Below are 27,712 nucleotides of genomic sequence, written 5' to 3'. Positions count from 1 at the left end.
TCCAGCCAGACTTGTACCAAAATCAACCAGCTGCTCAGGGTGGCAGCTCATGAGTATACGGTATGCCTCATTTATCCCTGTTTCTCCCATTCTTCTCCCTCCATTGCCTCCAAAAGCACAGTGACCCTACCCACACAAACAGTGGATTAAAATAGAATCATGCAATGCAGTGAAAATTGTCATTATCCATCCTATTACACAAGCAAGAAACCCAGGGGACAGCCTTAATGCCTCTTTTTGCTCATTCTGCCTTTATCAAACCCATCAACAAGAATGGTCAACTGTTCTTCCTAAATTTCTCTTAATTCTGTCACCTCCATTCTATGTCCAGTACTCCCACCCTAAAGAAGTAATCTTACTTGTCTATATTCTTTTAGCACATACCTAATTCTGTCCCACATACTCTCTTGCCACTTTTCAATCTGCTATGCATCCTGAAAGCAGAGTGAGCATCTAAAATGATTTTAACAAAACATACCTTCCCACCCACCCTAAAATACCAGGAACTGAAATTCTTCCATAACTTCTGGCCACAGTTGGCTAAAGACTCACCATCTGAGTTCTGTCCTTGCACTCCCATTATATTGGTCTTCTTTCAGTTTCTCAAATATGCCATGCTCCCACTTATTTCAAGATTTTTAAAAAATACTTTGGACCCTTCCTGGAATGTTCTTCCTCCCCATTTCCTCACCAAGTTAACTCTCAATCACCCTTTAATCATCAGCTCACAAATCACTTCCTTTGGGAAGCCTTTTCAGATTACTCTTGCACTAGTTAATCTGCATTCCATGAGTTTTTCTCTTTAGGCATTTATCATGGCTAGTAATTAAACTGTTCTTATGTGATTGTTTCCCTGATTTGTTTTCATCAGGATTTTTTTCTCCAGATCTCAGCACATTAGTGCTTACTAATATTTGTTGAAAGAATGAAGAACCATAACTATTATTTTGAACACTCTCCCATTAAGCAGGTTAAGTGCTTTGTATACATAATATCATTCAACCTACTTATGTACATTGCAGATAAAGAAATTGAAGCTCTAAGGAGCTAAAAAGCATAGGCAACACCTATTACAATGATGAAAGGCAAGACATAAAAAATAAAGTTTATGATATTTTTCATTTTTTAATACCTCAATTTATTTTTTACTTTATTTTAGTTTTTCTAAATTATTATGTATTCTATTTCTAATCTTAGTCCTATCATTACTATTTCATTTTCCTAATAATTGAATTTGGCAATACATTAGGCTACATTTTTGTAGAAGTTTTGGATCACAGAGGAGTTCAACTATGGCAGGAGAGGAACACTGGTGTGGGATGTTATTGATGGGGGACACACAGTTGGGAGGGAATTTTCCAGGGCATGTATTAGGGTATATAAAAATGTTCAGATAATCATTGGGTATTGTCATAGTAGGTAGAGTTACAAACGACAACTGAGGGAGTGTTGAGTTCCTAGCCAGGGGAGGTCTGTCACATTCCCCAATGGAACAGCAACAATCCCCCAAGCGCAATGGCAAAGACCAGTGAAGAACCATGGTCCAATGATGAGCCCTTGCTACTGATGACTATGCTTATGAGCCTGTGTGTCTGAAATACGAACTAGGCCTAGAGCTGTAGGGTGCCCAAGACTTACCTCCTGAGAGCCTCCATGTTGCTCAAATGTGGCCACTCTCTAAGCTAAATTCAGAATGTAAATGAATTACCTTTCCCCCAGTGTGGGACATGGCTCCTAGAGACTGGGCCTCTCTGGCACCAAGGGATTATTACCAAGCATCAGCTGGTGATACAACTATAAAAAGATGTTGAATAAAAGGGGGAAATGGTAAAGACAAATGAGTTTATATGGCTAAGAGACTTCAAAATGAGTCAGGAAGTCATCAGAGGGGTTGCGCTTATGAACATCTCAGCAGGATCCCAGAGACAGCCAAAGTAGATACAACCCCAGATACTGGTGCTCCTGAAGGCTACGGAGACACACAGGTTCGGTGGTCATGGCAGAAGACTCTGGAGTTCAGTGGCATGTCAGTGGGCCCGACTTTGGAATTTGTGCTCCTGAGTGTGATGAAGTTGGACTCAGATGTGACCTTTCTACAGATGCCTCTTCCGTCACTTTTACTGAGCCTGTGGTTGGCACTGGGGTTAGTATATACTCAGGAGACTTGAATCTCTGGACTGGCCATGTGCCAACTGGGTCTGAGCCTCAGCAGAGTTGCAACACGTACTCTCTGGTTCATTGGACTTACTCAGGTCAGCTAATAGGGAGGTGAAGATGGTCAACCACCACACAAGGGAACTGAGAATGCCTACAGCTGCAAGCAGGAGCATCACATCCATCAGCCATGTGGGATCTAAGCCCTGTCTTGATTTAGAGGTTCAGTGGACATCACCATCCCAGGGTCCACAGGACGGAGGAATAAAATATGGAGTAGAGTGGACTTACTGGTATTCTACTATAGAACTATTGTGACTCTAGCTATGCAAGAAATTGTATCATTGATGTGCAGACAGTGGCTGCTCTGCTGAGGGCAGAGAGAGAGAGGAAGAGATGTGATGTGGGTGTTTTTTCGGGACTTGGAGTTGTCCTAAATGATATTGTAGGAACAGATGCTGAGCATTATATATCTTGCCATAATCCACTGAATGGACTGGGAGAGAGTGTAAACTACAGTGTAAATTATACTCCATGTGTTGTAGCAGTGCTCCAAAATGTATTCACCAAATGCAATAGATGTGCTACAATGATGAAAAGAGGTTGTTGATGTGGGAGGAGTGGGGGGTGGGGTGTGAGGTATATGGGAACCTCATATTTTTTAATGTAATATTATTTGTGATCTATGTATCTTCAATTAAAAAAAGACAATTAAAAATGATTTTTTAAAAAAAGCATATGTAAGGACAGGAAGCGAAGCTTTGTTTGAATCAGGTCTGCCAGAGCCATGGTTCCTCACCTCACTATCATATAATCAATAAGATCCTCAGCTCCTAGGACGAGAAACTTTCACATTTAAAGTTGATGCTAAAAGCAGTGGTAGAAGGAATCTGTTGACCTGGACTTCACTGGAGTTGCGGAAACTGCCATAAAATTGCAAATATCACAGCTTTCACCTACAAGATGGCCAATCACCAAGAAAATCAGTGAAGGCAGCAGCTGTTCTTACTAGCTCTGCAAGGACAGAGACCAAGGAGTGACCAAATGTGACCAAGGTATAAGCAGAAGCTCCCTCTGGTTCTGCCACTTGAGATCATCCCTGGGTAAGACACACTCAGAGGGACTGTGACCAACTGGAATGGATTTGGAATGGCTGACCAAAGCGATAAGAAGAAAGGAAAGGAACTGAGACTGTGTTGTCTGGACAAGTGGACACTAGGGAGCACAGGAGAGCTGCCTGCAGAGGTCAAAACTAGTGTAGGGGGAGTAGAATCAGAATTCCTTGTGAAGTCAGAGACAATTTATTAGGACCAAGTTAGAAAAATAACAGGGAGACACTTCTGAAGTCAAAGAAAAGCAACTCCTATGGAGGGAACATGGTATACTAGAAAATTTTATATAACACACATATGTGCTTTGATTTCAGAATAGATCTAATTCTGGATCCCACCTCACTTAGTAGCTAAGAGACTTGGGCAAGCTATTTAATTTCTCTGAACTAGAATTTCCCAATCTATAAAATGGCTATAATAACATTATTAGAAGACTTTTTAAAACATTTTGAAAGAACCTAGATAATCCATGGGACAAAATCAATGCTTAATAAGTGTTGGCTCCTTTAAATCCATTTCCAACCTGGGTTAGGAACAAAGGGAATAGTAACTAACTTAACTATCCATTTAACTAACAAACCACTAACTCCTAGGTTGTTCCCAGGCCTGATAGTTAAGTACCTCATCACTTGGAGTCTACCTATCTGAGCTAAGTAACTATCTGAGCTAAGTAAGATACCTGGGTTGGTTTCCTTGGTGTGACAGTCAAGTTTCCCTCACTAGTTCTGCAGGTAAAACGCTGGAAAAATACCTGTGGGGGTATTAGTTAGAAAAACAAGACTGAATGTCACTTTGGCCCAGTTGGTCTCCAATGTCCCTTGACATTTTAACATTCCATAATCACAGAACTGTATGAAGTAGTATTTTCGAAAGCCCCTTAACTATTGTGTGGCAAAGTATAATTGAGTACTATAGCCAACTGTATCCCAGAAGGATTAACAACACATTAGCATAATAAAAACTCTGAGAAAAAGCACAGGGTTTCTTGCCCTAAACTTATTGGACCAAGGAATCCCCAGCTCCCCAATACCTATTAACATCTAGTAGAACTACTTATTGTTTTAAAGTTCAGAATTGGAGGAAGAAAAATAGTATTGTGCCAGATATGATATCTCTCTCTCCATTCATGTGATTCCTTAGGAAATGAATAAATGCCACTTTACAAATTCAGATTACAGCCATCTGAAAAGATGGTTTTGAAGGTCTGGGGAGTCCCTGATTACCTTGGGCAGGTAGTATGCAGCCACGGTGGTATCAGCTGATACTTCCCTGGGCACGTTGAAGGGGATGATGTTGGCCATTCTCTGCACCTCATGGATGACGGCATTGGTGTAGGGCAGGCGCTCTCGGTCAGCCGTGCTAGGCTGCTGTGAAGGGCCTATCACTCTGTCAGTCTCCGCCTGTACTTTCTCTGGAAAAGAAGAGCATGCTCTATTATTTTTTAAATGTCTATGATTTTCTCCAAAGATGTAGAGATGTCTACAATTTCTCATCTGCTGTATTCCAGTTGATGACCAGGTTGCAAAGAAATAAAATGGTCCTTAAACTTTCCAAGGGCTTATTTAGAAAACTGCTTAGTTCTTAATTTTCCTTGATCCTGGGCCAGCTATGGAGTAGAATAACCAGAATCAAAAGGACTACGATTGCAGTAAGCTCTATAGACTCTAGTTTCTCAAGGAGGCATATATGAGTGGAAAGTGAACCACGATATTAAAATGTTGGGTGTAAACTTTTGCTCCACAACATTAATGCTGCAAAGTAACCTCAAATTCTCGGAGCCCAGTTTCCTCATCTGGCAAGTGGGGACAAATCTACCTTATTATGATGACATTTTGACAAAAGCATGAACTGATGTATGTGAGCACTCAATATATGACAGGAACTCCTAGTTTTCCCCCAATATGTTTTCCTCTTTTTTATATAATAATAAAGATTTTAACTGGATTCTGGTAAGAGATTACATTTACCAGATTCCCTTGCTACTAAATATGACCATCCAGTCAATAGAATGTACAGAGATATGATACTTAATACTTGGAACATGCCGTTAAAAGACAGGGCATATGCTCCCTTTTCCCTTTCCCCTTTTTACCAGTTGAAAGGTAGCCCGAAGGGTGAGCTTTCTTAGTGCCAACAAGGGCATTATCTTAGATACAACAGAGCAACAAGTTGGAAGGAGCTTGGAAATCTAAGGACTCTGCATAAACCAGGTAAGACTGTTCATCTGAGAGAGAAATAACTATTATTTAAGCCATTGATATTTTAGAGCCTCTGTTACACGAACAAAATCAATATTGTAACTCAGTAGCTTTGAAAGTTTTAAAAAAATGCAATCAAAATTAGAAATGGCATCATGTCCTAGGGCACATTATATATACATTCATGAATACACACATTACATATATATACACATTATATATACATTCATGAAATATGAAAAAAAACAGTGTCAAGAGCATACTTATACTTAGGACATGACATTTTCTATTCTTTTTTTTTTTTAATTTTTATTTTTAGATACTAAGACTGGGGATTGAACAGGGGATCTCATATGTAGGAAGCCAGGTCTCAATCACTGAGTTCTTTTTATTGTTTGTTTGTTTTTGTTTTTAGGAGGCCCAGGGACTCTGGACCTTCCCTTGAGCCACACCAGCTCCCCTATCTATTTTTATTTTAGAAGAAAAAGTTGGTCTTGTTCCACTAAATTGCTTTTATGTACCATTAATACATTGCAAACCCAGAGTACATGAAAACCTCTGCTCTAAGAATTCCCTGCCCCCACTTGGTCAAACTATTCTGAGACCTGGAGAAAGAAAAATGAATACAACAGTCATTGTGCTTGAATGGAGCAGAGTATGTGTGGACATATGTAAATACTGGGCCATTAGTAGTGTGATAGAGGTACATCGAATCATCCCTAGAAAAAGAAATGCTGGTAATTTCCTAGAAGAATGGGAAACTTCATGGGGGTGGTAGTGTTTGAGGAGGTTCTTCAAGAAACCAGCTTGTTTACAATGTAGGAAAACTGTGGAAGTATATTCTGATAAAGGGAATATCACATGTGGTGACATAGTAGCATAAATAAGGACAGTACAATGTGAAATAACATGTGATTTACTGAGGCCAAAATGCAGAGTATGTGGGTTGAACAAGGCACATCAGAGGATGCTATGAACCAGATTAAGGAATTTGGACATTATCAAGAGGGCTTTGGGAAGCCAACACTTAAAAGGAGAAAGCATGACCAGATTTTCATATGAGGACACAGTTTTTTCATGGAAATTGTCAGAAGGCCAATTAACACCATTGTTTCCTCACTAGACTTTGAGATTCTTGAGGGCAGGGATTCTGCTATATTTGTATTATTAGGACTTATCCCTAAACTAACAGAAAAACTGAAGAATGTTCCAGTTCTCAAGTCCATATCACCTCATGAGTGTTCAACCTATCTTTTCATTCTAACTTGCTATCATCTGGCCCCAACATTAGGGACTGGGAGGTTCTGGGAGGTGGTTTGTCCTATTCCAGGCACAATGCCAACACGCTCACCTTGGATTTCTGGGTTGATGGCCAGGTAAAGTAAAGCCCAGCATAGTGTTATAGAGGTTGTCTCTGTTCCGGCAAAGAAGAGGTCCAGGGTGTTGCAGATGAGGTTTTCTTCATGGAAAGTTGATGAGGTATTGCCTGAATTCTAGAGGGAACAATGCTTTCTAGTTTTTTGTGCTTGACCACAAAGAACAGGGCTTCATCATAGGGAGGGAAATGTGGAAAGAAATGTCCCCTGGATAAATGGCTCCTCTCTTTGCATACTCAGGAGACAGGGGTTCTTAGGCCAGTATCATTAGCTTGTCCTGTCCCAAGGGATGGAAGCTACATAGGACTTCTGGTACTTGGAGGATAAAAATCAAGACAGACATTGTTTTTAGCCTATAATTTGGGAGAAGGTATAATTATAGTGGAAAGAGGATAGAATAAGACAGACTTGAGTATTAATATCAGCAACAGCATTTGCAGCATTATGACTCAGAACAAGCTACTTAAACTCTCTGTGCTTCTAAACTTTCCTCCTTTTCAAAATGAAAATAGCAATACACTCTTTTAGGATCACTTTATGAATTGCCTGAGATGCAAAAGGAATACAGTAAATACTTAACATATTTGTACTGATATCAGAAAGAATAAACTGAATTCCTCAAATATGTAGAAATTCAATTTTTTTCACAGAATCTTTTCTAGGTGAAACCTCTCTGACTCCATCAAACATTCCTTACGACACCTCATCATATTTAGCACCTTCCTCTTGAAGTTTCAATTTATCAACATTCCTCTTATTGTGTGGTCCCATACCTTAGCACCTTGTAGGTAGTAAAGACTCCTCCCATGAGGAAAAAACAATGTTTCCATTAATATTATGCCAATGAGATGAAATAAGAGAGGAAAGGGAAATAAACCCACCATTCTGCCTACTCCAGAGGAAGGAACCACTAATCTGAAGTGTCAGAGGTCACAACACCTATTCAGTGAATGTATATTAACTGGAGGGGTCACTCTGTTAAAGGACAAACATCCCTTTAGCTTTATCCCTCTTTTCTGCCTATAATGTTGGAAAGTAAAAGATATGAGGGGAAAGGGTGGTAGGAAGCCCCACTTATGCCTTGAGGCTAAACTCTGGAATCCAACTCAGTTTTACTTGTGTTCTGCACTGGGGATTGGAGGAAAGGATATTTAACAGTCCACAAGCCCAACTGATAAACTCACAATTATTTTTTATTCTTAATTGTAGTCTTCCTTTTGTGTATACCTCCTTTAGATATGAGTAGTGAGTAGGGAGTAGAGTACGAGAAGGCAACATTTAGGCATGCCCAAGGCCTCAAGCCAAATACCATTTAACCCCAATCTTAATTCACTTGCTACACCAACACTGAATTATTGCTACTCCTAGTGTTATACTCACTGAAAGATGCCTCTATTTTTACCCCCCCGTGAGGATGAATAAGGATCCCAGAAGATGTTCATATCCTAATCCAGCCACCTGTGAATGTTAGCTCAAATAGCAAAAGAGACTTTGCAAATATGAAGCTAAGGCTCATAAGATGGCTAAACTATCATGGATTATCAAGGTGGGCCCAGCATAATCAAAGAAATCTTATAAAAAGGAGTCAAAAGGATAAAAGAGAAAAGCTGTAAGGAGAGAAGCAGAGGTCAGAGAGATGCTATGGTGCTGGCTTTGGAGTTGGGGGAAGGGGCCACATGCCAAGTACTCCAGGCAGCCTCTAGGAGCTGGAAAAGGCAAGAAAGCAGATCCCCCCCTCTAGCTATAGCTATAGCCTGCAGAAGGAACCAGTCCTACTGGCACATTGGCTTTATTCCAATGACTCAGATTTTACACATCGGACCTCCAGGACTCCATCAGCACAAATTTATGTTTTAAGACACTACGTCTATGGCACTCTACTATGGCAGCAATATCTCCATTTGCCCTTTCAGAATAAAACACAGAAATGCCTTTGAATTCCTTACTTTTGCAATTTCCTTGAGGTAAGCATCAATAAAGTCTCTCATTTCAGCAGGATTCCAATCTCTCTTATGTTCTTCAATCATATGATGAACAAACATTTTCAGTTTTTCCCAGTTTCTAAAGAGTGTTTTGTGAGGTCCAGGTAGGAATTTCATTATCCACGGAAAGAGATTGTAGAGCTAAATGATAAAAGCAAAACCATCATGAGGACCACAAGTTGTCACTTTTCCACTTCTCCAGACAATCTTGTTTCCATTTCTTTTATTTGATTAGGCTTAAACCTGGCAGTCACCATTGATGCCTCTTTTGCTCTCTCACTCTTCTTTTCACTCCTCAATTCTCTATTCAAAATATATCCAGCCTCAGCCAATTCTCACCATCCCAACTGCTTACAACCTTAGGACACAACCACCAGCAGTTTTTATCTGTAGTTGCCTCCAATAATTTTCCTGATTTAATTCTTAATCCCAGTCTGTTTTCCACAGAGCTGCCAGATTGAGCATTTAAAGTTTATTCAGGTCATTTCACTCTTTGGCTCTCAACCCTCTGACGGTTTCCCATTATACTTAGAATAAAAGTCTACCTCAATACCTGGGTGTCTAAGCCTTCACATAAGCTTGTCCCTGCCTCTCCTGTTACCTCTTTTCCTATCTTATTGCCACTTCACTCTCTATACTCCAGCCACACTGGCCTCCATGATCACATCAAGTATGTTCCGATTTTAGCCTTTGCCTGTGCTGTTCCCTCTGCCTGCAATGCTCTTCCTCTGTAAACCTGTATGACCCACCTGCTCACTTCATTAAGGTGCTGCACAAAGACCACTGCCTTGAAACCATCTTACCAGGAAATGCTGTATGTCACATCACCTGTCAGCCTCAATCTATTCCCTTATGCACCTTTATTTTCCTTCATGGCAATTATATATGTATAAAATCAAACATATAGAAGGAATTGTGGGAAGATGGTGTCAGAATAACAGGCAAAGCTCAATATTCTCACAAAAATAAGAGAGAAAGCGCCTGTGTGAGGAAACTGCTTTGGGGAACAAAAGACAAGGACAGTAGTACAGGACTCCCAGAGTGTGAGGGACAGAGAGCAGATGAACCCAAAGTAATAAATGTGAGTAACTAAGCCCCTATTGGGGCTGGAAGGATTCCCCTCCCAGACCCCCAAGATATTAAGCTGAGGTAAAATCCCCGTCTCACAGCAGCCAAACGAGAGGAACAGAAATCTTCCTTGTTAGCTGTTTCAAGGGAAAAGGGAGGCGGGGTTGGGAGGCTTTACATCAGTGAATTTGGCCAGCAGAGCCTGCTTTGAATCGCCGGAGACTCAAACACCCCAGGGGCAAGGTGCCCTGATGGGCAAAATCTGCTGGCCAGACTGGAAATTGCATGGACAAAAACTGTTCTTGGTTATCTCTGTGTTCTACCCTTGGGAGGAAATCTGTGCCCCCTTAGTGAGTTTCTGGCCCAGTTTTATTTTTAAAGATTGATTTATTTACTTATTCATTCTGCCCCTTGACACTTGTGCTTGCTGTCTGCTCTGCGTGTCCATTTGCTGCACTTATTTTTTTGTGTCTGCTTGTCTCTCTTTGTTGCATCATCTTGCTGTGCCAGCTCTCTGCTGGTATGGGCCATCACTTCTCCACAGATGTGGGCTGTCAGCTCTCCATGGGTGCAGGCTATCAGCTCTCCAAAAGCACAGGATGTCAGCTCTCTGCAGGTGCAGGTGGTCAGCTCTCCATGGGCCCGGGCCAGCTTGCCTTCACCAGGAGGCCCTGGGAATTGAACCTGGGGCCTCCCATATGGTAGAAAGGAGCCCAAATCACTAGAGCCACATCTGCTTCCCCCTGGCCCAATTTTGATAACTTAAGCTGGGCAATTTTAAAGACTTAGAATAATTTGAACCAAATATCAGTAGAAAACAAAACAATAGTCAATAGGGAGAAATTGCCATCAGACTAAATTCACCAATATATTCAAATGTCAAGACATCAGCAAAAAATTACAAGGAACAGATGGCCCAGCCAAAGGAACAAACCAAATATCATGAAGGGATTCAGTATTTGAGATAATCAATGTTAATCACATGACTTTCCTAAATCACTACAAAGAACTTAAAGAAAACATGACTAAAAAAAAGAAGGACATTAAGAAGACACTGGGTGAGCATAAAGATCAATTTGAAAGCCTGCAAAGAAAAGTAACAGACCGACAAATATCAGAGATAAAGAGAGGATTCTGAAAGCAGCAAGAGAAAAGAAAAGCATTACATACAAGGGAACTCAATACAATTAAGTGCCACCCTCTCATCAGAAACCATGGAGGTGAGAAGAATGTGGTATGATGTATTTAAGGCACTGAATGAGAAAAACTGCCAGCCAACAATTCTGTATTCAGCAAAGCTGTCCTCCAAAAATGAAGGAGAGTTCAGAGTCTTCATAGACAAACAAAAACTGATAGACTATTTTACTAACAGACCAGAATTACAAGAGATACTAAAGGTTGTGCTGAAGCCTGAAAGGAAAAAACAAAGGTAAGAGATTGGAAAAGAATGTAGAAATGAAGATTATTAGAAAGGGTAAACTAAAGGATAAGAAGACATTAGAATGATATTATAACAGAGAGCTGAAGGACAAAAGTAAGTAATGTCTTTACAGCAATAATATTGAACGTTAATGGATAGAACTTATCAATCAAAAGACACGGATTGATAGAATGGATAAAAAAATATGATCCATCTATATGTTGTCTACAAGAGATCCACCTCAGATATTAAGACACAACCAGGTTAAAAGTGAAAGGCTGGAAAAAGGTATTCCATGCAAATATTAACCAAAATAGAGCTGGAGTAGCAATATTAATATCGGAAAAACCATATTTCAAATGCAAAACTGTTATGAGGGATGAATAAGATCATTATATATTAATAAAAGGGGCAATTCACCCAGAAGAAGTAAGTATACTAAATATTTATGCACCTAAATTGAATGTCCCAAGATAAATGAGGCATACAGTTGCAAGCTGAAGGGAGAGAGAGATCTGTACAATAATAGTCAGTGACTTCAATACACCCCTCTCAGTAGTGGTAGAACATCTGGACAAAGGATAAATAAAGAAACAAAGAACTTGAATAATATGATAAATAAACTAGACCTAGCAGATTTCTATAGAGCATTGCACACCAAAAAGCAGGATATACTTTCTTTTCAAGTACTCATGGATTCTTCTCCAAGATCGACCATACGTTGTGTCACAATATAAGTCTCAATAAATTTAAAAAGATTGAAATTATATAAAACACTTTATCTCATCATAATGGAATGAGCTGGAAGTCAATAATGGATGGGAAAAGGGAAAATTTATAAACATATGGAGCTTAAACAACACACTCTTAATCAGAGGGTTAAAGAATAAATTGCAAGAGAATTCAGCGAATATCTTGAGATTAATGAAAATGAGAACACAACACATATAAACCTATGGGACACTGCAAAGGCAGTGATGAGAGAGAAATTTATAGTCCTCACTGCTTACATTAAAAAGAAGAAAGAGCTAAAATTGAAGATCTAACTGCATCTCTGGAGGAACTAAAACAAGAACATCAAACTAATTCCAAACCAAGCTGAAGGAAAATATAGTAAAGAGCAGAAATCAATGAAATAGAGAACAACAACAAAAAACAATAATAGAGAGAATCAATAAAGTCAAAACTTGGTTCTTTGAGAAAATCAACAAAATTGACAAACCTTTAGCTAGACTGACAAAAAAAAAAAAAGAGAGAGAGAGAGAGAGAAGACGCAAATAAATAAAATGAAAAACGAGAGGGGTGATATTACCATCAACCCTGCAGAATAAGAGAGTTCATAGGAGGATACTATGAACAACTGTATGCCAAAAAACTGGATAATGTAGAGGAGATGGACAGATTCCTAGAAACATACAAACCACCTACACTCATTGTATTAAGTCAGCCAAAGAGGTACTGATGAAAAATACCAGAAATTGGTTGGTTTTTAATAAGGGCATTTATTTGGGGTAGGAGTTTACAGATACCAGGCCATAAAGCATAAGTTAGTTCCCTCACCAAAGTCTATTTGGAGCAGATGGCTGCTGACGTCTGCAAGGCTTCTTGGGTTCCTATGTCCTTGGGGCTTGCTTTTCTCTGGGTTCAAGGTTCCTTTCTCTCTGGGGCTAGCTTCTCTTTCCTTAGCACTCTGACTTCCCAGGGCTCCAGCTTAAGTCTTCAGCATCAAACTCCAACATCAAAACTCCAACATCAGAAAACCCTCATCTCTGTTCTTTGCCATGCCTTTTATCTGTGGGTTTCCACCAACCAAGGGGTGGGGACTCAACACCCTAATCATAACCCAATCATGCCCAGGTACAGATCAGATTACAAGCATAATCCATTATTTCTTTTCGGAATTCACCAATAATATTAAACTGCTACACTAATGCTAGAAGAAAGAGATAAACTGAACAAACCAATCACAAAAGTAGAGACTGAAACAATCATCAAAAACCTCCCTAAGAAGAGATGAGATGTGGAGGCATTCTAGGGACTTGGAGTTGTCCTGGGTGGTGCCCCAGGGACAATTGCCGGATGTTGTATGTCCTCACATGGCCCACTGGATGGAATGTGGGAGAGTGTGGGCTATGGTGTGGAACATGGGACATGGGGTGCAGTGATGCCCGGAGATGTACTTACCAGACGCAATGGATGTGACATGATGATGGGGGAGAGTGTTACTGTGGGGGGAGTGGTGGTGTGGGGGCAGTGGGGGTGAATGGGGACCTCATATTTTTTGAATGTAATATCTTTTAAAAAATGAATAAATTGAGTAGAATTTGGAAAAAATAAATTAATAAAAGCTGATAATGTTAAAAAAAAAAGAAAGAAAGAAAAAAAAACCTCCCAAAGATGTAAAGTCCAAGACCAGAAGGCTTCATGAGTCAATTTGACCAGCCATTCAAAGACGATCTAATGCCAATCTTGCTCAAGCTCTTCCAAAAAATTAAGCAGGAATGAAAACTCATTTTATGAAGTCAAACTCACCCTAATCCCAAAACCAGATAAAGATACTAAAAAAAAAAAATTATAGACCAATATCCCTAATGAATATAGGTGCAAAATCCCTCAAGAAAATATTTGCAAAGATAATCCAAAAGCACATTAAAATAATTATATACCACAATCCAGTGTGTTTTATCCTAGGTATGCAAGGGGGGTTCAACAGAATAAAATCAATTAATGTAATAAACCACACCGATAAATTGAAGAACAAAAATCACATGATTCTCTCAATTGATGCAGAAAAGGCATTTGACAAATACGGCACTATTCCTTGATAAAAACACTCCAAAATATTTGAATAGGAGGAAACTTTCTCAATATGGTAAAGTGCATATATGAAAAACCTACAGCCAGAATAGTACTCAATGGTGAAAGACTGAAAGCTTTCTTCCTAAGGACAGGAAAAAGATAAGGATGTTCACTGTCACCAGTATTATTCAATATTGTGCTAGAAGTTCTAGCTAGAGCGATTAGGCTAGAAAGTGGTAAATATTTAGGTAAACAGAAAGGGTGACTGAATAAAACAGTAAAAATCATGTACTTTTGAATTAAAAAGGAACAAACTAAAACACATACTACGAGCCTAGAGGTGTGATCAGAAGTAGTGTTTAAAGTTCTTATATTATTTTTAGATTTTGACAGTTTGGATATTCATATTAAAATTTCTAGGTTAAAGACTGAAAAAAGAGAACAAGAGTGTTCATCTTCTACAATATTACAGGGAAAGGTTGAATGAACAAAACTTCCAATCAAAAACTAGTCAATAAAGGAGAAAAACAGAAAAATGAATAGAAAGCACAAACCAGCTAGAATTAAGTTATAATTTTTCTAAATTACCATAAAGGAAAATAATTAAATGCTCCAATAAAATGGCAAGATTTTGATTGCATAAAAACTTTACATCCTGCTTTATGCTATTTAAAAAAGAAATATCTAAAACATAAGGGAATAAGAAAAGTAAGAAAGGGTTGGAAAATTATTAACCAAATGCTAACAAAAGGAAAAGTGATTAGCTATATTAATATCACACAAAATAGCCTTTATGGAAGAAAATATTAGTAGACATAAAGAATATGACTAAATAGCTATAAAACTTTCAATTAACTAGAAAGACATAATTTTAAACTTGTATGCAACTACTATCAACACAGTCATAAAATATATAAAGCAAAAACTGACAGAACTACAAGGAGAAATAAAGAAATCCACCATATACTAAGGACATTTTTAATGAATACAGTGGAGAATCTAGCCAGCACAACGAAGCAGGAAAAATAAATTGATGGTATGGCAACTGGAAAGAAAGAAACACAGGTATTATTATTTGTATATGATAAAGTTGTCTATGAAGTATCCACATATAAATTACAATATAAAGGAAAATTTATCAAATTTGATGAATACATAGTCAATAATCAAAGCTAATTGCAAAGAGGGAATGAAAGAGTATATCACCAATTTGAATCGTCTAAAGAAATAATGGATCTAGGCAATGATCATCAATGATTTCTAAAACCATTATGTAAAAGCTGATGAGGGATGTTATAACTGATAGATCAGACTATTAATACATAGACTTTGATCAATCCTAAAACAACAAAAATAGACAAGCAGATATTATGTACTTCCTAAAAAGTAGTCTTCCAAAAAATTTAATCATGATAAATTTTCTAGATTTAACTATCAATGTATATAAAACACAGAAATAGAAGAATACCTTAAATGCCAAAGGAATGCAATCAGCAAAACCAAGAATGTGGAATTATCTATAGGATGAATAACTCAAATTGTCAATATATAAATTTTAGAGGAAACAAAAAAGTGGTGGGCAGGAAGCCATACATTAAGTGAGACTTGAGAGACACAGCAATTGAATTCAACGTATGGGCCTACTTTGGATTCTAACTCAATGCAAAAACTCATAAACCCATAAAAAATACTTAGGAGACACTTTGGGAAAACTGAATATTGGCTAACTATTTGATGAGAAAGAATTATTGATAATATAATTCAGGTTTGGGGGCATTATATTTTTGTTAAAATAGGTCCTTTTAAAATATATGCTGAAATATTAATGGATCAAATAATTGCGACCTGTAATTTGCCCCCAAAATAATCCAGGGGCGGGGGCAATAGTTTAGTGTAGGTACAGACGAAATTTTCCATGTGTTGGTAATTGTTAGAGCTGATATATGGGTACAAAGTATTCCATTATTATATTATCTCTACTTTTATATTTTTCTTTAATTTTCAAAAATAAAGTCATTTTTAAAGTGAGGCAATTTTTAAAATTTTGGTGATGGCAGACAAGGTATATCAAAGTCAAAAATTCTACTGAGAACAGTAAGATAAGATTAAATCTTAGAGCTATCCATGTGCCAGTTAGGCCCTGCATTTAAACAGATCTGCAACACCTACTCTACAGTTCACTGGACTCACCCAGGACAACTAACAAGGAGAATATGATGGACAACTGCCATTCTAAGGAACTGAGAGTGTCTGCAACTGCAAGCAAGACAGTCCGATCCATGCCCCATGAGATCTAACCACCTCTCACTTAGAGATGGAGTGGACATCAAAATCCCCAAATCTTCAAGATTGGGTAATGAACGAAGGACTAGAGTAGACTTACTGGTATTCTAGTATAGATTTATTGTGATTCTAGTAATGGAAGAACTTTTATCATTGATGTGGAGGCAGTGGCCAGTGAAGGTGCTGAGTGGAGAGAGAAGAAAGAACAGGCATAATAAGGGGACATTTCTAGGACTTGTGAATTATCCTGAATAATACTACAGTAACAGATATAAGCCATTATATATCTTGTCATAACTTACAAAATTGTGCACAAAAGACTGTAAACAACATTGTAAACTATAATCCATGCTTACTGGCAATGCTCCAAAATTTGTTCACCAATTGTAACAAGTGTACCAAGCTAATGAAGATGTAGTTCATGTGGGAAAATATGGAAGGGGTTGTGAGTGGGGCATATGGGAATCCCTTATATTTTTTTATGTAACATTCATGTAATCTAAGTATCTTTCAAAATATAAAAAAATCTATATTAAAAAAATACACATGTGTGCACACAAACACAGAAACACACCAAGGTAGTGAAGAATTCAATGATAAGGATTAGGGGAAGAAAGAAATGAGAGAGGTGAACACAACACTTGGGGATGACACTAGAAGTGTCTTCCAAATCCAGAAAAGTGGCTGAGAGACCAAGAAGATGAGCAAAAGTTTTGGTAGACACAGGTGTAGAAGGATAAAATTTGGTGTGCAGCGCCCACTGAGGATGGGTGACATTTGGATCCCAGAGGGCTGCACTCTGAAAATAACAGCCTGATAATAGCTAGTGTTGGTGGGTTTTTAAGTAGTGCGACCACTCTGAAAAGATTTTGGCAGCTGTTATTTACATATATATTCAAGAAAAATGAGTGGATTCATCCATGAAAAAACTTGTACAAAAATGATCATGCAGCTTTATTCAGAACACCCCCAAAATGGAAACAACCCAAATGGCCATCATTAGAAAATATATTAATGAACATTGCCATATTCATAAAATGAAAGCAGAGCAAGCAACAGAAATGGGTCTCAAAAGGAGTGAGAAACCAGATGCAAAAGAGTATCTCTGAGGGAGGAGGGAAAGGATTAGGAAGGCATGCAAAGGCAATGGCAATATTGTTTTTTCTTAAAGACCAACATACTTGAAATAGGGGCATGCCATATGAAATTTTTTGCCTTACATGAATTTTAAAAATATTCTTTGCACTTAGTAAATATTTTATAATATTATTAAAAATATGAAAGCAAACAGATTGATTTTAACTTAATTTTTTGAAGTTTTAATTTGAATTTTAAATTAAAAGACATATTTTAGCTGGTGGAAGGAAGAACCCATCTGTGTCTGACCCAGCCCTACTATCCTTAACCATATCTATGGAAGGAGAACTTCCTTACTTGGCACAGCATTGAAGCTTGCATATATGTGACCTCATCCAGCCCCTTAAGCAGCTCCTGAAATTGACCATCCTCATAATCAAAGCGCTCCCCAAAGGTGACAGAGCAAATGATATTGGAAACTGCATTGTTGATCTTGAAGTGAGGATCAAAAGGCTGTCCTGGAGGTAGAGGAAGGAAGAGATGGATCATTCAGATGGATTTGTTACTGCTTTCTATGGAGAGCCCACTCAAAATGATACATGGCATACTTAGCATGCATCACATATAGAGGCTCCAGTCACAGCAGCACCCTTGACAGGGCCTGACACCCAGCAAGTACACAGTCAATACCTGCAAAGTCAAACTGATGACCAGGATTTAATTCAGCAATATTTTTTAATGCCTGTAAAGTGATTCATTCTTGAGCTTTATGAGGGCAGGAATCATTTGTTGTTCACTGTTATCTCCTCTGTGCCTAGCATAGTGTTGTGCATGGAGGAGGCACTAATGAGTATGGCTCAGTCAATAAGTGAGCCAAACTCTCCTGCACCTGTCCTTTGAAAGATTACCTTTCTCCTCTTGTATTGCCTCTATGAGGTAGTGAGCCTCCTCTTGAATACGTTCCTCTAAACTCTTCTTTCCTAAGCCAAAGTTCCTTAGTGTTGTCAGGACAAACCTTCTTTGCTCCTTCCAGGTCTGGCCACTAGACATTATTATTCCTGGGAAAAAGAAAGCCAATATTAAGCCTTTAAGAATCTAGAATATGAATATCTGGCAAATAATTTGGGGATTGGGAGAGGGAAGTTGAAGAGACTTAAGGCACTTGAAACATGTTCATAGAAATAATCCCCAAACAGTGGATATAATGGGTAACATTTACTGAATATTTGATATGTCTGGCTCTTTACTACATGTTCTTTATACATTATGTAATTTAATATTCACAAAACTCCATGGAGTAAAGTATTATACAATATACAATTATTGCCCCCATTTACCTGAAGACCACACAAGTTACGAGGGGTAAAGTAAATTTCACAAGGTCATACCATTATAAAAAGCTGATCAGGAATCCAAATTTAGGTCTGCCTGATTCCAAAGCCCATACTTCAAATATTATTCACATAAGTATACTGAAGTACTTATGTTGTGCTAAATATTAAGAATGAACATGCTGGCAAAACAATGTCCACACTCTGCAAGGGGTATGAAAGGCTTTACAGGAGGTGTCCTACTAAGCTGGTCTTAAGGAATGAAGGAATGACTCAAGAAATCAAGCAGGAGTGAATATTTCATGCAGGAAGAACAGCAAAGAGAAAGGTTTAAACAACAACAACAACAACAACAACAAAAATAAATTCAGTGTGTACAACATAACACAATTTGTTTTATATCATAGGTAATGTTATTCTTTTCTATTTCATCACTCAACTCCTTTCATATCTGGCATTAGTGTTCACCCTTTCAATGAAATGATCATCCTTTTGTAAAATTCAGTGATACTTCTTAACTTCATCTCACTTGATCTTTCAGCAGCCTTAGACAATTTTTTCCTGAAATACTTTCTTCCAATGGCACCCAGGACACCATAATCTCCAAATTTTTCTCCCATTTCTTTTGATAGTTCATATTATTTGATAAGATCTTGAAATAATGAAGTTCTTCAAGATTAGATCCAAACCTTATGCTCTTCTCACAATATAGTCTATTTCTGGGATTTCATCAACTCTTAAATTTTAAATATCATCCATTGATAATGACCATGTATTTCTGATGCTATGCTATAGATCTATATACACAACTGCTTGTTTGACTTTGCCAAGTTAATGGCATTTCAAATTCAGCATTTCCAAGATGGAATTCAAGATTTCCATACAACTTCTGACCCAAACCAAACTAAACCAAACACACTGTCTTCCTTCAGATGTTCTATCATCTTCTCAGTTGGGCATCAACCTCAATACTTCATTCTCTTTCCATCCTCTATCTACCTCATGTGTCTTATTAGATTTATCATGTGACTATCTTGAACCCATATATCTTCACAGTTACCATGCTTGTCTAGCCTATGCTCATTTCTTGCTACCTTCCTAATACAAGCTACCATTTTTAATAGGCTCTTAAAGAACTGTTCTGCATTTATATTCTGGATTCCTTCATTCTGTTCTCTATCTTGAAGACTAAATTAATCTTCAAAATGAAAAATAAAAATATGATGATTTGCTTTTCTGCTTAAAACCATTCAATAGGTTCCATTGATGCTAGAAAAAAATAGTGTTAACAAGAACCTGCATGAACTCTTCCTGATCAAGTTCAGCAGATTCATCTCATGCCATTATTTCCACTTAATTTTTAGCTCTTGCTACGTTGGCCACCTTTCAATTCCTCAAGTTCACTGTCCTTCATCCCATCTCTGAGATTTTCATATGTTACTTCTTTGGCATGATCATACCTCCTTTCTCTTCATTTCATTAAATTAAGTGCCATTTCTTTATGTTAGTTCTTCTTGAATTTCTGGCCTAGATTAGTTTCCTCTAATAAACGCACCCAGCATTTATCTCCATAGTATGATAGGCTTTAAATTTTTATGGAATTAATCAGTACTATCTCTCTCCCTAATTGATGGTAATTTACTAAGGACATGGAACTTTTCTACTCTAATCACTGTTATATCCCTGTGCCTAGCAGAATTCTTCACATGGCAGACAATTAAAAAAATACAGGGGATGGATGTAGAGTGAATAGATGAAATACTTCAAAGAGGAATTGCAAAGCACTTGAAAATATGGTGTTTTGATAGACTAATAGTTTTGAGATTTTATTCCAGTTTTTAAATGATTAAGTTTATTTAATAATAATTTTAAATATTCACACCAGCCTCTTTTAATATGAATTGGGTTGTGTTTGACTAGAAGACTGGACACACCATCCATAGCATGAGCTGAATGACCAAACATAAGGAATTTGAGACAGGAAAAAGGAACTAAATGAGCAGCAAAAGGAAGCAGATCTGTATCCAATTTTCTGGGGTAAGCAGTTTGGGATAGGGAAGAAAAAAGGGAGAGTGCATTGCCTCTTTCTCTGCTACCATTGAGAGCTGAGGCTACTTGATGATCAAAGCATCCATAGTAGCTCCTGCAGGAGAGGAGACTCCTGCCAAGTCCCTGACTTTAGTGCTGAGCCTGCCGAATCCTCTGAGGTGACTTCACTTGGGGAAAATGGGCATCCAGCTTCCTTTAGTGGAAGAATTTTATAGTGGACCTGGACTCTGGGGTTTTTGAAGAAGTATAATCATAGAGGCAACCTTAACAGAACATGAGAATATCAAACACATAAATCTTATATCAGACAAAAACTTACCATTTTTCTTAAGGACATGTTCTCGGAAAGGAGTAATGGGACGGTTCAGAAAGTGTTGCTCCTGGTGGACAAGGACTTCTTTGATTAAGGGCAACCCTGTTATGGTTACTGAATGCAAGTTACCTAACTGCAGGCTAAGGAGGTTCCCATATTTCTTCACGAGCTGAAAAATAATTAGTCACAGTTGAATAAACACAACCCTCTATGTCCAGGAAAGCAGGAAAGCAATAGGAGACAGAAAATTTAATACGAGGTATAAAATTTCCAAGTATAGGGTTAAGCATTTAAGAAATAAAGTAGAGCAAAATAACGTTTAGAGTAAAGAAAAAATTGAAGTGGAAAGTTAGTAAGACAAGAGACTGAACCATCTAAGGTATAAAAAGTACCAGTAGAACAAAAACATAAAGACAAAAAAAAAAAAAGGAATCGGTGTAACAGTTCATACTTTCACCAGCACTGGGTGAGAGGGTCCCCTGAACTCTCATCAACCCTAGGTTTGTGTGTATGCCTGTGCATGGGTGCAGGCACACAACAGCATCATTCTCATAGGCAAAAAATGTATGCCATTTATATATTTTATTGGCTTTTAACACATTTTCCACAATCTTCATGCTGAGTTGCCTGCTTATGTCTTCTAATCATTTTTGTATTGTGGTGTTCAATATTTTTCTCTTTGATATGTAGAAACTCTAATAAAGCATTACAAAATTATTCTATATTTATTTCACAGACATCTGGAAAGATGTATACCAAAGTATTAATAAAAAGGTATTGCTGAGTGTGTTGGGAAGGGCTGGTAGGAGGTAGTGATGGGGGTGGGAGGGATGGGAAAGAGGAGTGATCAGGCTCTTTCTCCCTGTTTTTCTATACTATATAATGCAATTGCTTTTATAGTTGCTTTTATAGTTACAAAGGGAATTTCCATCCAATAAAGAAAAAGAAAAGAATAGAAAGAAATAAATGGAAATGTGGAGTGAAGTTTTACAACTTCATCTTTTGGAGTCATGGAATCCTTTGAAAATCTAGTATTAATCATGGATCTACTCTCCAATAAAATCCTGCACATATGAATATAGTTATTCATGGAGCTTCAGGGATTACCTAGTCCCCTGGGGCCCAAGAACTACTATTAAGAATCCCGGTCTCACAGGTATTTCTTGTGGCAATGCTAGTTTTCTGAGTAAAATCTGTGGAAATAAAAATCAAGTTCAATGCAGAAAGTTTTTATGGCACTCATAAACATTGCTAGGCTCCTTCCTGCCTTGTCACGCTTTATGTGGAGACAGTACAAAGATCAACAGTATAAGGTGGTTTCATAACATATCAGAGTCCCTTGGGAAAGACTGATGGTACAGGTAAACAAATGCATTGCAGAAGATAACATATGCTATAGTGCAAGTAGAAAGAAACAAGAAGAGATGAATGTCCACTCCAGATATCAGAGAAAAATTTTAAAGGTTGGTAGTATTTGAGCAAGATCTTAAGTGAAGGTTGGGTTGCCAGCAAAATAACATATACTGTGTACACAGAGAACTTTTAGGCTGTGGAACAACATATGTAATGCAAAGGCAAGAAAATATGGGTGTTGAGGGACAAACAAGCTACCCAGTGTAATTAGAATGTAGAGTTCATTAGTGAAAGGAGCCCAAATATATGATAGGTCAAGGGCAAGTGCTGGGGTGTGGCTGAGGGTTACTGCAAGTCTTTAACATCTCATTCTGCACAAGACCAAGTAAAAGGCTTCCATTTTACTCTTCCTACTAATCACAATGGGCACAGACAAAAATAGCTCCTTGAAAATCTTGTTCTCTCTATCTAGCCAAAGGATAAGGAAAAGAGAAGCACAACAGGATAGAAGCCTTTTGATCTTTTTATCTGCCTGTTCTCCAGGCAAAATCATGAAAAAAATGTGATTACTCCCCCACAATAGAGTTTCCATTATACCACCGTGGTGCCCCTCCCCTGAAGAATCTGAGGACTGACCTATCACTTCCATCTATGCCATGAAGGACGGAGACCCCCTAGAGGAGTTAGTGGGCTGCAGATTTAGCAATCCTACCCTTTTTCTTCAGTAACAAGAAGGTGCCTCTTCTTCATTAAGCCTGAGGACAGAACGCTTACTTCCATTCCTCCTGCAACAAGAAGGAGTTTCTCCTACCTTCAGGAGACAGTGGACAGTATGCTGCCTTCTATAGCAACCACCCTTCTCTCCAGACCTTCACTGAAGGGACTGTGGGAACGATTCTATCATCTGGGTAACAAATAAGTGAGGTAGACTAGAATAGCACTAGAGAGGATTTTTATCTACAATCACATTTGAAGCATAGCTCACAAAAATGAGCAGATGGAATAGCTGCAAAATAGAAGACTTATATTGTATCCATAGTCTTACAATACTACATACAAAATTTTCAGAAATCAGCTCAAAATTATTCATCTTACTGACAATTAGGAAAATTTAAACTTGAATGAAGAAACCAACAGAAACCAAAACTGAGATGACACAGATATTCAAATTATTGGGTAAATATTTTAAAGATCTATCATAAACATGCTCCACCATGCAATAATGAAGACTCTAGAGACAAAAGGAAAAAGTTAAATCTCAGGAAGGAAATACAGAACACAGATAATGAAGGAGAAGTTTTAGAACTGAAAATGGTAATAACTGAAATAAAACCTCAGTGGATGAGCACAGTAGCAGAGAGGTAATGAAAGGGGATGCAGTGAACTTGAAGACAGAGAAAACAGATTGACCTGTAATACAATAAGAGAAGATTACTCGAATGCCATAAAGTCCAAGAGCCCCAGGAGAGGGAAAATAATGTGAGATGGAAAATATGTGAAGAAATAATGACTGAAAATTTCCCAAATATGGCAAAACAAATCGACCTAAAGAAATGGTAAACAAATTTATATATACAATAGACTATTGTCCTCTTGACTTTTGAATGTCATGTTTGACTGTTAAAAACAGTAATTATAATATTGTCTAATATGGTTCTCAATATATTTAAGAAATATCATAAAAGAGAAACTGTGAAGGAACCTTCTTGAATATATTTATATTCCACTTTAAGTGGTAAAATGTTGATATTCTTAGACCGCAATAAATTATGTATACAATGTATACAATACATGTATCATAATATCTTGAGAGATCACTCAAGAAAAAACTATCCAAAGTGATATACTCAAAAAATTTATAAATAAATGAAAATGGAAGTCTTAAAAATGTTCAAATATCTCACAGGACCACAGGAAAGAAGAAACAGGAACATAAAACAGAGGGAAACACAATAAAATATAAAACAAATAATAAAATAACAATAAAATGGTCAATTAAATCCCAGTATATCAATAATTACATTAACTATCAATGGTTTAAATATACTAATTAAAAGACAGAAATTGGCAGAATGAATTTTAAAAATGGATTAACTTTATGCAATCTATAAGAAATTCATTTCAAATATAATGATTTGAATAGGTTTAAAGTAAAAGGTTGGATAAAATATACCATGTGAATACTAATCAAAAGAAAGCCTGAGTGGCTATATTAATAGCAGATAAATTAGAGTTCAGAGTCAAGAAAATCACCAGGGACAGAGAGACATTATGTAATGATGAAAGGGTCAATTAACCACAAAGGCATGACAATCTTTAGTGCATATGCACCAAACAACAGAGTTGGCAAATACATGAAGGAAAAACTAATAAAACTGAATGGAGAAATAGATAAATCTACAATTACAGTTGGAGACTTCAACACTTCTTAATAATTGATAGAACCAATAAACAAAAATTCAGCAAAGGATATAGAAGAACTGAATAACACCACTGACTAACAGGATCTAATTGACATTTATAGAATATTTTACCCACCACCAGCAGAATATACATTTTTTTTTTCAAGCACACATGGGATCTCCATCAAGATAGACCATATTATGGGTCATAAAATAAACCTGAACAAATTTAAAAGAACTGAAATCATACAAGTATTTGCTCTGAAGACAATGGAATCAAACTGGAAATTTTTGGAAATGCTCCATACACGTGAAAATTAAAATAACACATTAATAAAGCAAGGGCATGATTATAGATTTTAAAATTCTGTAACTAATTGTCACCTCGCATTGCCAATTGGTATTTCTCCCTGGAAGTGATAGATCTTGTCCATTTGAACTTGAGTAATATAAATGCGTAAATGAGTATGGTTTTTTGTAGGGAAAGTGAACTAATAGTTGTTGAGCTCCCCTTCCCCACAACCTATGCTAAGGATGCTCATTAACTGTTTGTCTTAATCTTCTTGGCCACCTCCCACAGAGTCAACTTTCAGCCACATACCTGTTCAGAACTACAGGGATACCAGCTGAGGATTCTTGAGAAAGTGTTGTATGTTGGAGGGAACTTTAAAAATTCAGAGTGGCCAGAGTTGGGGAGCCTTGGGAGGAGATGAGAATAAAGAAGTGGGACTAGATTAGGTCAAGAAGGATCTCAAGTGACTTGGCAAGGAATGAACTCTGAGAGGCAATGGGAGGCACTGAAAATTTTTATACAGGGGAATGACAGATTTAGATTATGACTTTAGTGAAAACATTTAAGGGGGAAATGATGAACGTGAGAACTCAGTGTGGTGGTGACAGTAATCCACTTGAAAAGTGGTGAGGATTTACGCGTTATTATCACCATTTTACACATGGGAAATGGAACCTCCAAGAAAGAAAATAACAGCATATTTTCAAGATGCTTTACAGAATATTAATGCCATAGGTGGCAAAGCATCATATTGAAAATAATATATTGCATAATACTTAACAAAATAACATAATTAAATGAATTAAAGAAGGAAACATGCCTAGCACACTTCAATAGTAACCATTTCATGATATTTCATCCAGATAAATGCCGGATAGAATAATGCCATTCGGTTGAGGAAAACGAGCCTCGAAGTGGGGTTTGACCAGGTTACCACCTAATTTAGCTGCAGAGCCACCCAAACCCTTCCCCCATGGCCCCTGGGTGCCCTTTGCCCTGCAGGTTCAGGCCAGGGTGCTCCAGGGCACCTCTGCCTGCGCCTACCTGCTGAAGCTTCAGGTGGGGCTGCTCAAAGCCCAGTTGCAAGAAGCTGCCTATGAAGGGCAGGCCCCAGGGCCCAGGAGGGTAGTTCTTTGGGCGCCGCCTTTTGAGGAAATCAGCAATGAACAGAAAGGTGACGGCACCCAGCAGGACAGTCCTGAGACGCAACCCTGCCCAGAGGGCGGCCGCCAGGGAGCCTAGTGCCCCGAGCATGACTGGAATGCTGGTCGGCTTATCCGCGGTGGGAGCGAGACTGTCATGAACAGTCTCTTCCGCTTGCTCCCAGCCAAAAACTTCCACTCCCCACCGCCCCTAGGTGACACCCCTACAGCAGCGTCTCGCCCCACCGGCTCCGCCCCACCGGCTCCGCCCCCCGCAGCCGAACTGCCGCCGGGAGGACAGGCCTGGACCGCGCTGGGCAGGCGGCGGGCGCTGGATTCCTCAGGGATGCGGTACTGAATGAATCCCGGGAGATGGTCTTGTAAAAGGCCAGGCTAGGGGCGTTTTCCTTTTCTAGTTTGAAGGTCCAGCGTACTCAGAAATCGTCAGTGCTCTTGGCTTAACGCTTTTAATGCAACTCGGAGCACAACTAAAGTTGGCTTCCTTCTTTTTCATCCTCACAAAATTGTGCGAGAAAAGCTCTTGCTTGCCTGGAATTGCAGTTTAGGAAACTGAAAAAACAGTTTAGGGTTAAATAAGTCGTAAAAAAATGAATCCCTCAGACTGGTAGCCTCATGGAAATTGTTGCCAGATTAACCAAGGTCTTGTATTTGGAAAGAGTTTTGAAGATTAAAAAGCAAAATTTCCAAGATTGAGCCTAATCCAGAAGGTGGTTGAAGGAATGCATCTTAGTTCTTATTTTTCCTTTCGAGATTCTTCCTTTAAATTCCCAAAACAACGTTAGGACTCCAATTTCCAACATTCCTGCCATCCTGTGCCCACCCATGTCTCACTATTTGTGAGATACTGAAAACATGCAGAATAGATCTAGAATAGTAGAGTGAACACTCATGTACGCAATGTCCAGTAACAAAGTCTGCTTAAAATCTTTTATTAAAAAGAAAACATAAAATAAAACAGAATTCATGTCTCTTTTCTACCTCTCCAAAGTTCAAAGGGAGATACTAGCCAGAGCCTAGTTTGTTTCCATCCAGTCCTTATTTTCATGTTTTACTAGAGTTGCTATATATCCCAACAACATTTCTAATATTCCTAGAAATGTAATTTTTAAAAGAATTATTCTACAACCTGCTTTTCTCTTACTTCATTCGATTTTATGTGTTTGGGATCGATCCAGGTTGATACATGTGGCTCTAATTCATTCTTTTTAACAGCTATGTGATTCTCTATCACTGCAATGCTATTTATTTACCTATTCTCATAGTAATGGACATCTAGATTTGTTATCTCCCTTCTCCCCTTTTTGTTTGCATTAAAACAATGCTGCATGGGGACAATTTTT

General features: G+C 38.1%; 1 protein-coding gene across 1 annotated transcript in view; it reads right to left on the bottom strand.

The window, feature by feature from the left end:
• The window catches only part of LOC101440211 (cytochrome P450 2J2-like), a 36,852-nt gene extending 10,284 nt beyond the window's left edge, over positions 1-26,568 (bottom strand). The window contains exons 1-7 of the mRNA XM_058304810.2: positions 26,254-26,568; positions 21,169-21,331; positions 18,378-18,527; positions 17,827-17,987; positions 8,787-8,963; positions 6,816-6,957; positions 4,490-4,677 (exon numbers count right to left, since the gene is read on the bottom strand). Of these exons, the coding sequence (XP_058160793.1) occupies positions 4,490-4,677; positions 6,816-6,957; positions 8,787-8,963; positions 17,827-17,987; positions 18,378-18,527; positions 21,169-21,331; positions 26,254-26,463 (1,191 nt within the window). The 5' untranslated portion in view covers positions 26,464-26,568. The remainder of the gene's footprint in view (positions 1-4,489; positions 4,678-6,815; positions 6,958-8,786; positions 8,964-17,826; positions 17,988-18,377; positions 18,528-21,168; positions 21,332-26,253) is intronic.
• Positions 26,569-27,712: the final 1,144 nt, after the last annotated feature.

The sequence above is a fragment of the Dasypus novemcinctus genome, chromosome 9 (assembly GCF_030445035.2).
Source record: "Dasypus novemcinctus isolate mDasNov1 chromosome 9, mDasNov1.1.hap2, whole genome shotgun sequence".
In the NCBI taxonomy this organism is placed as follows: domain Eukaryota; kingdom Metazoa; phylum Chordata; class Mammalia; order Cingulata; family Dasypodidae; genus Dasypus; species Dasypus novemcinctus.
This window is presented reverse-complemented; position numbering and strand designations above follow the sequence as displayed.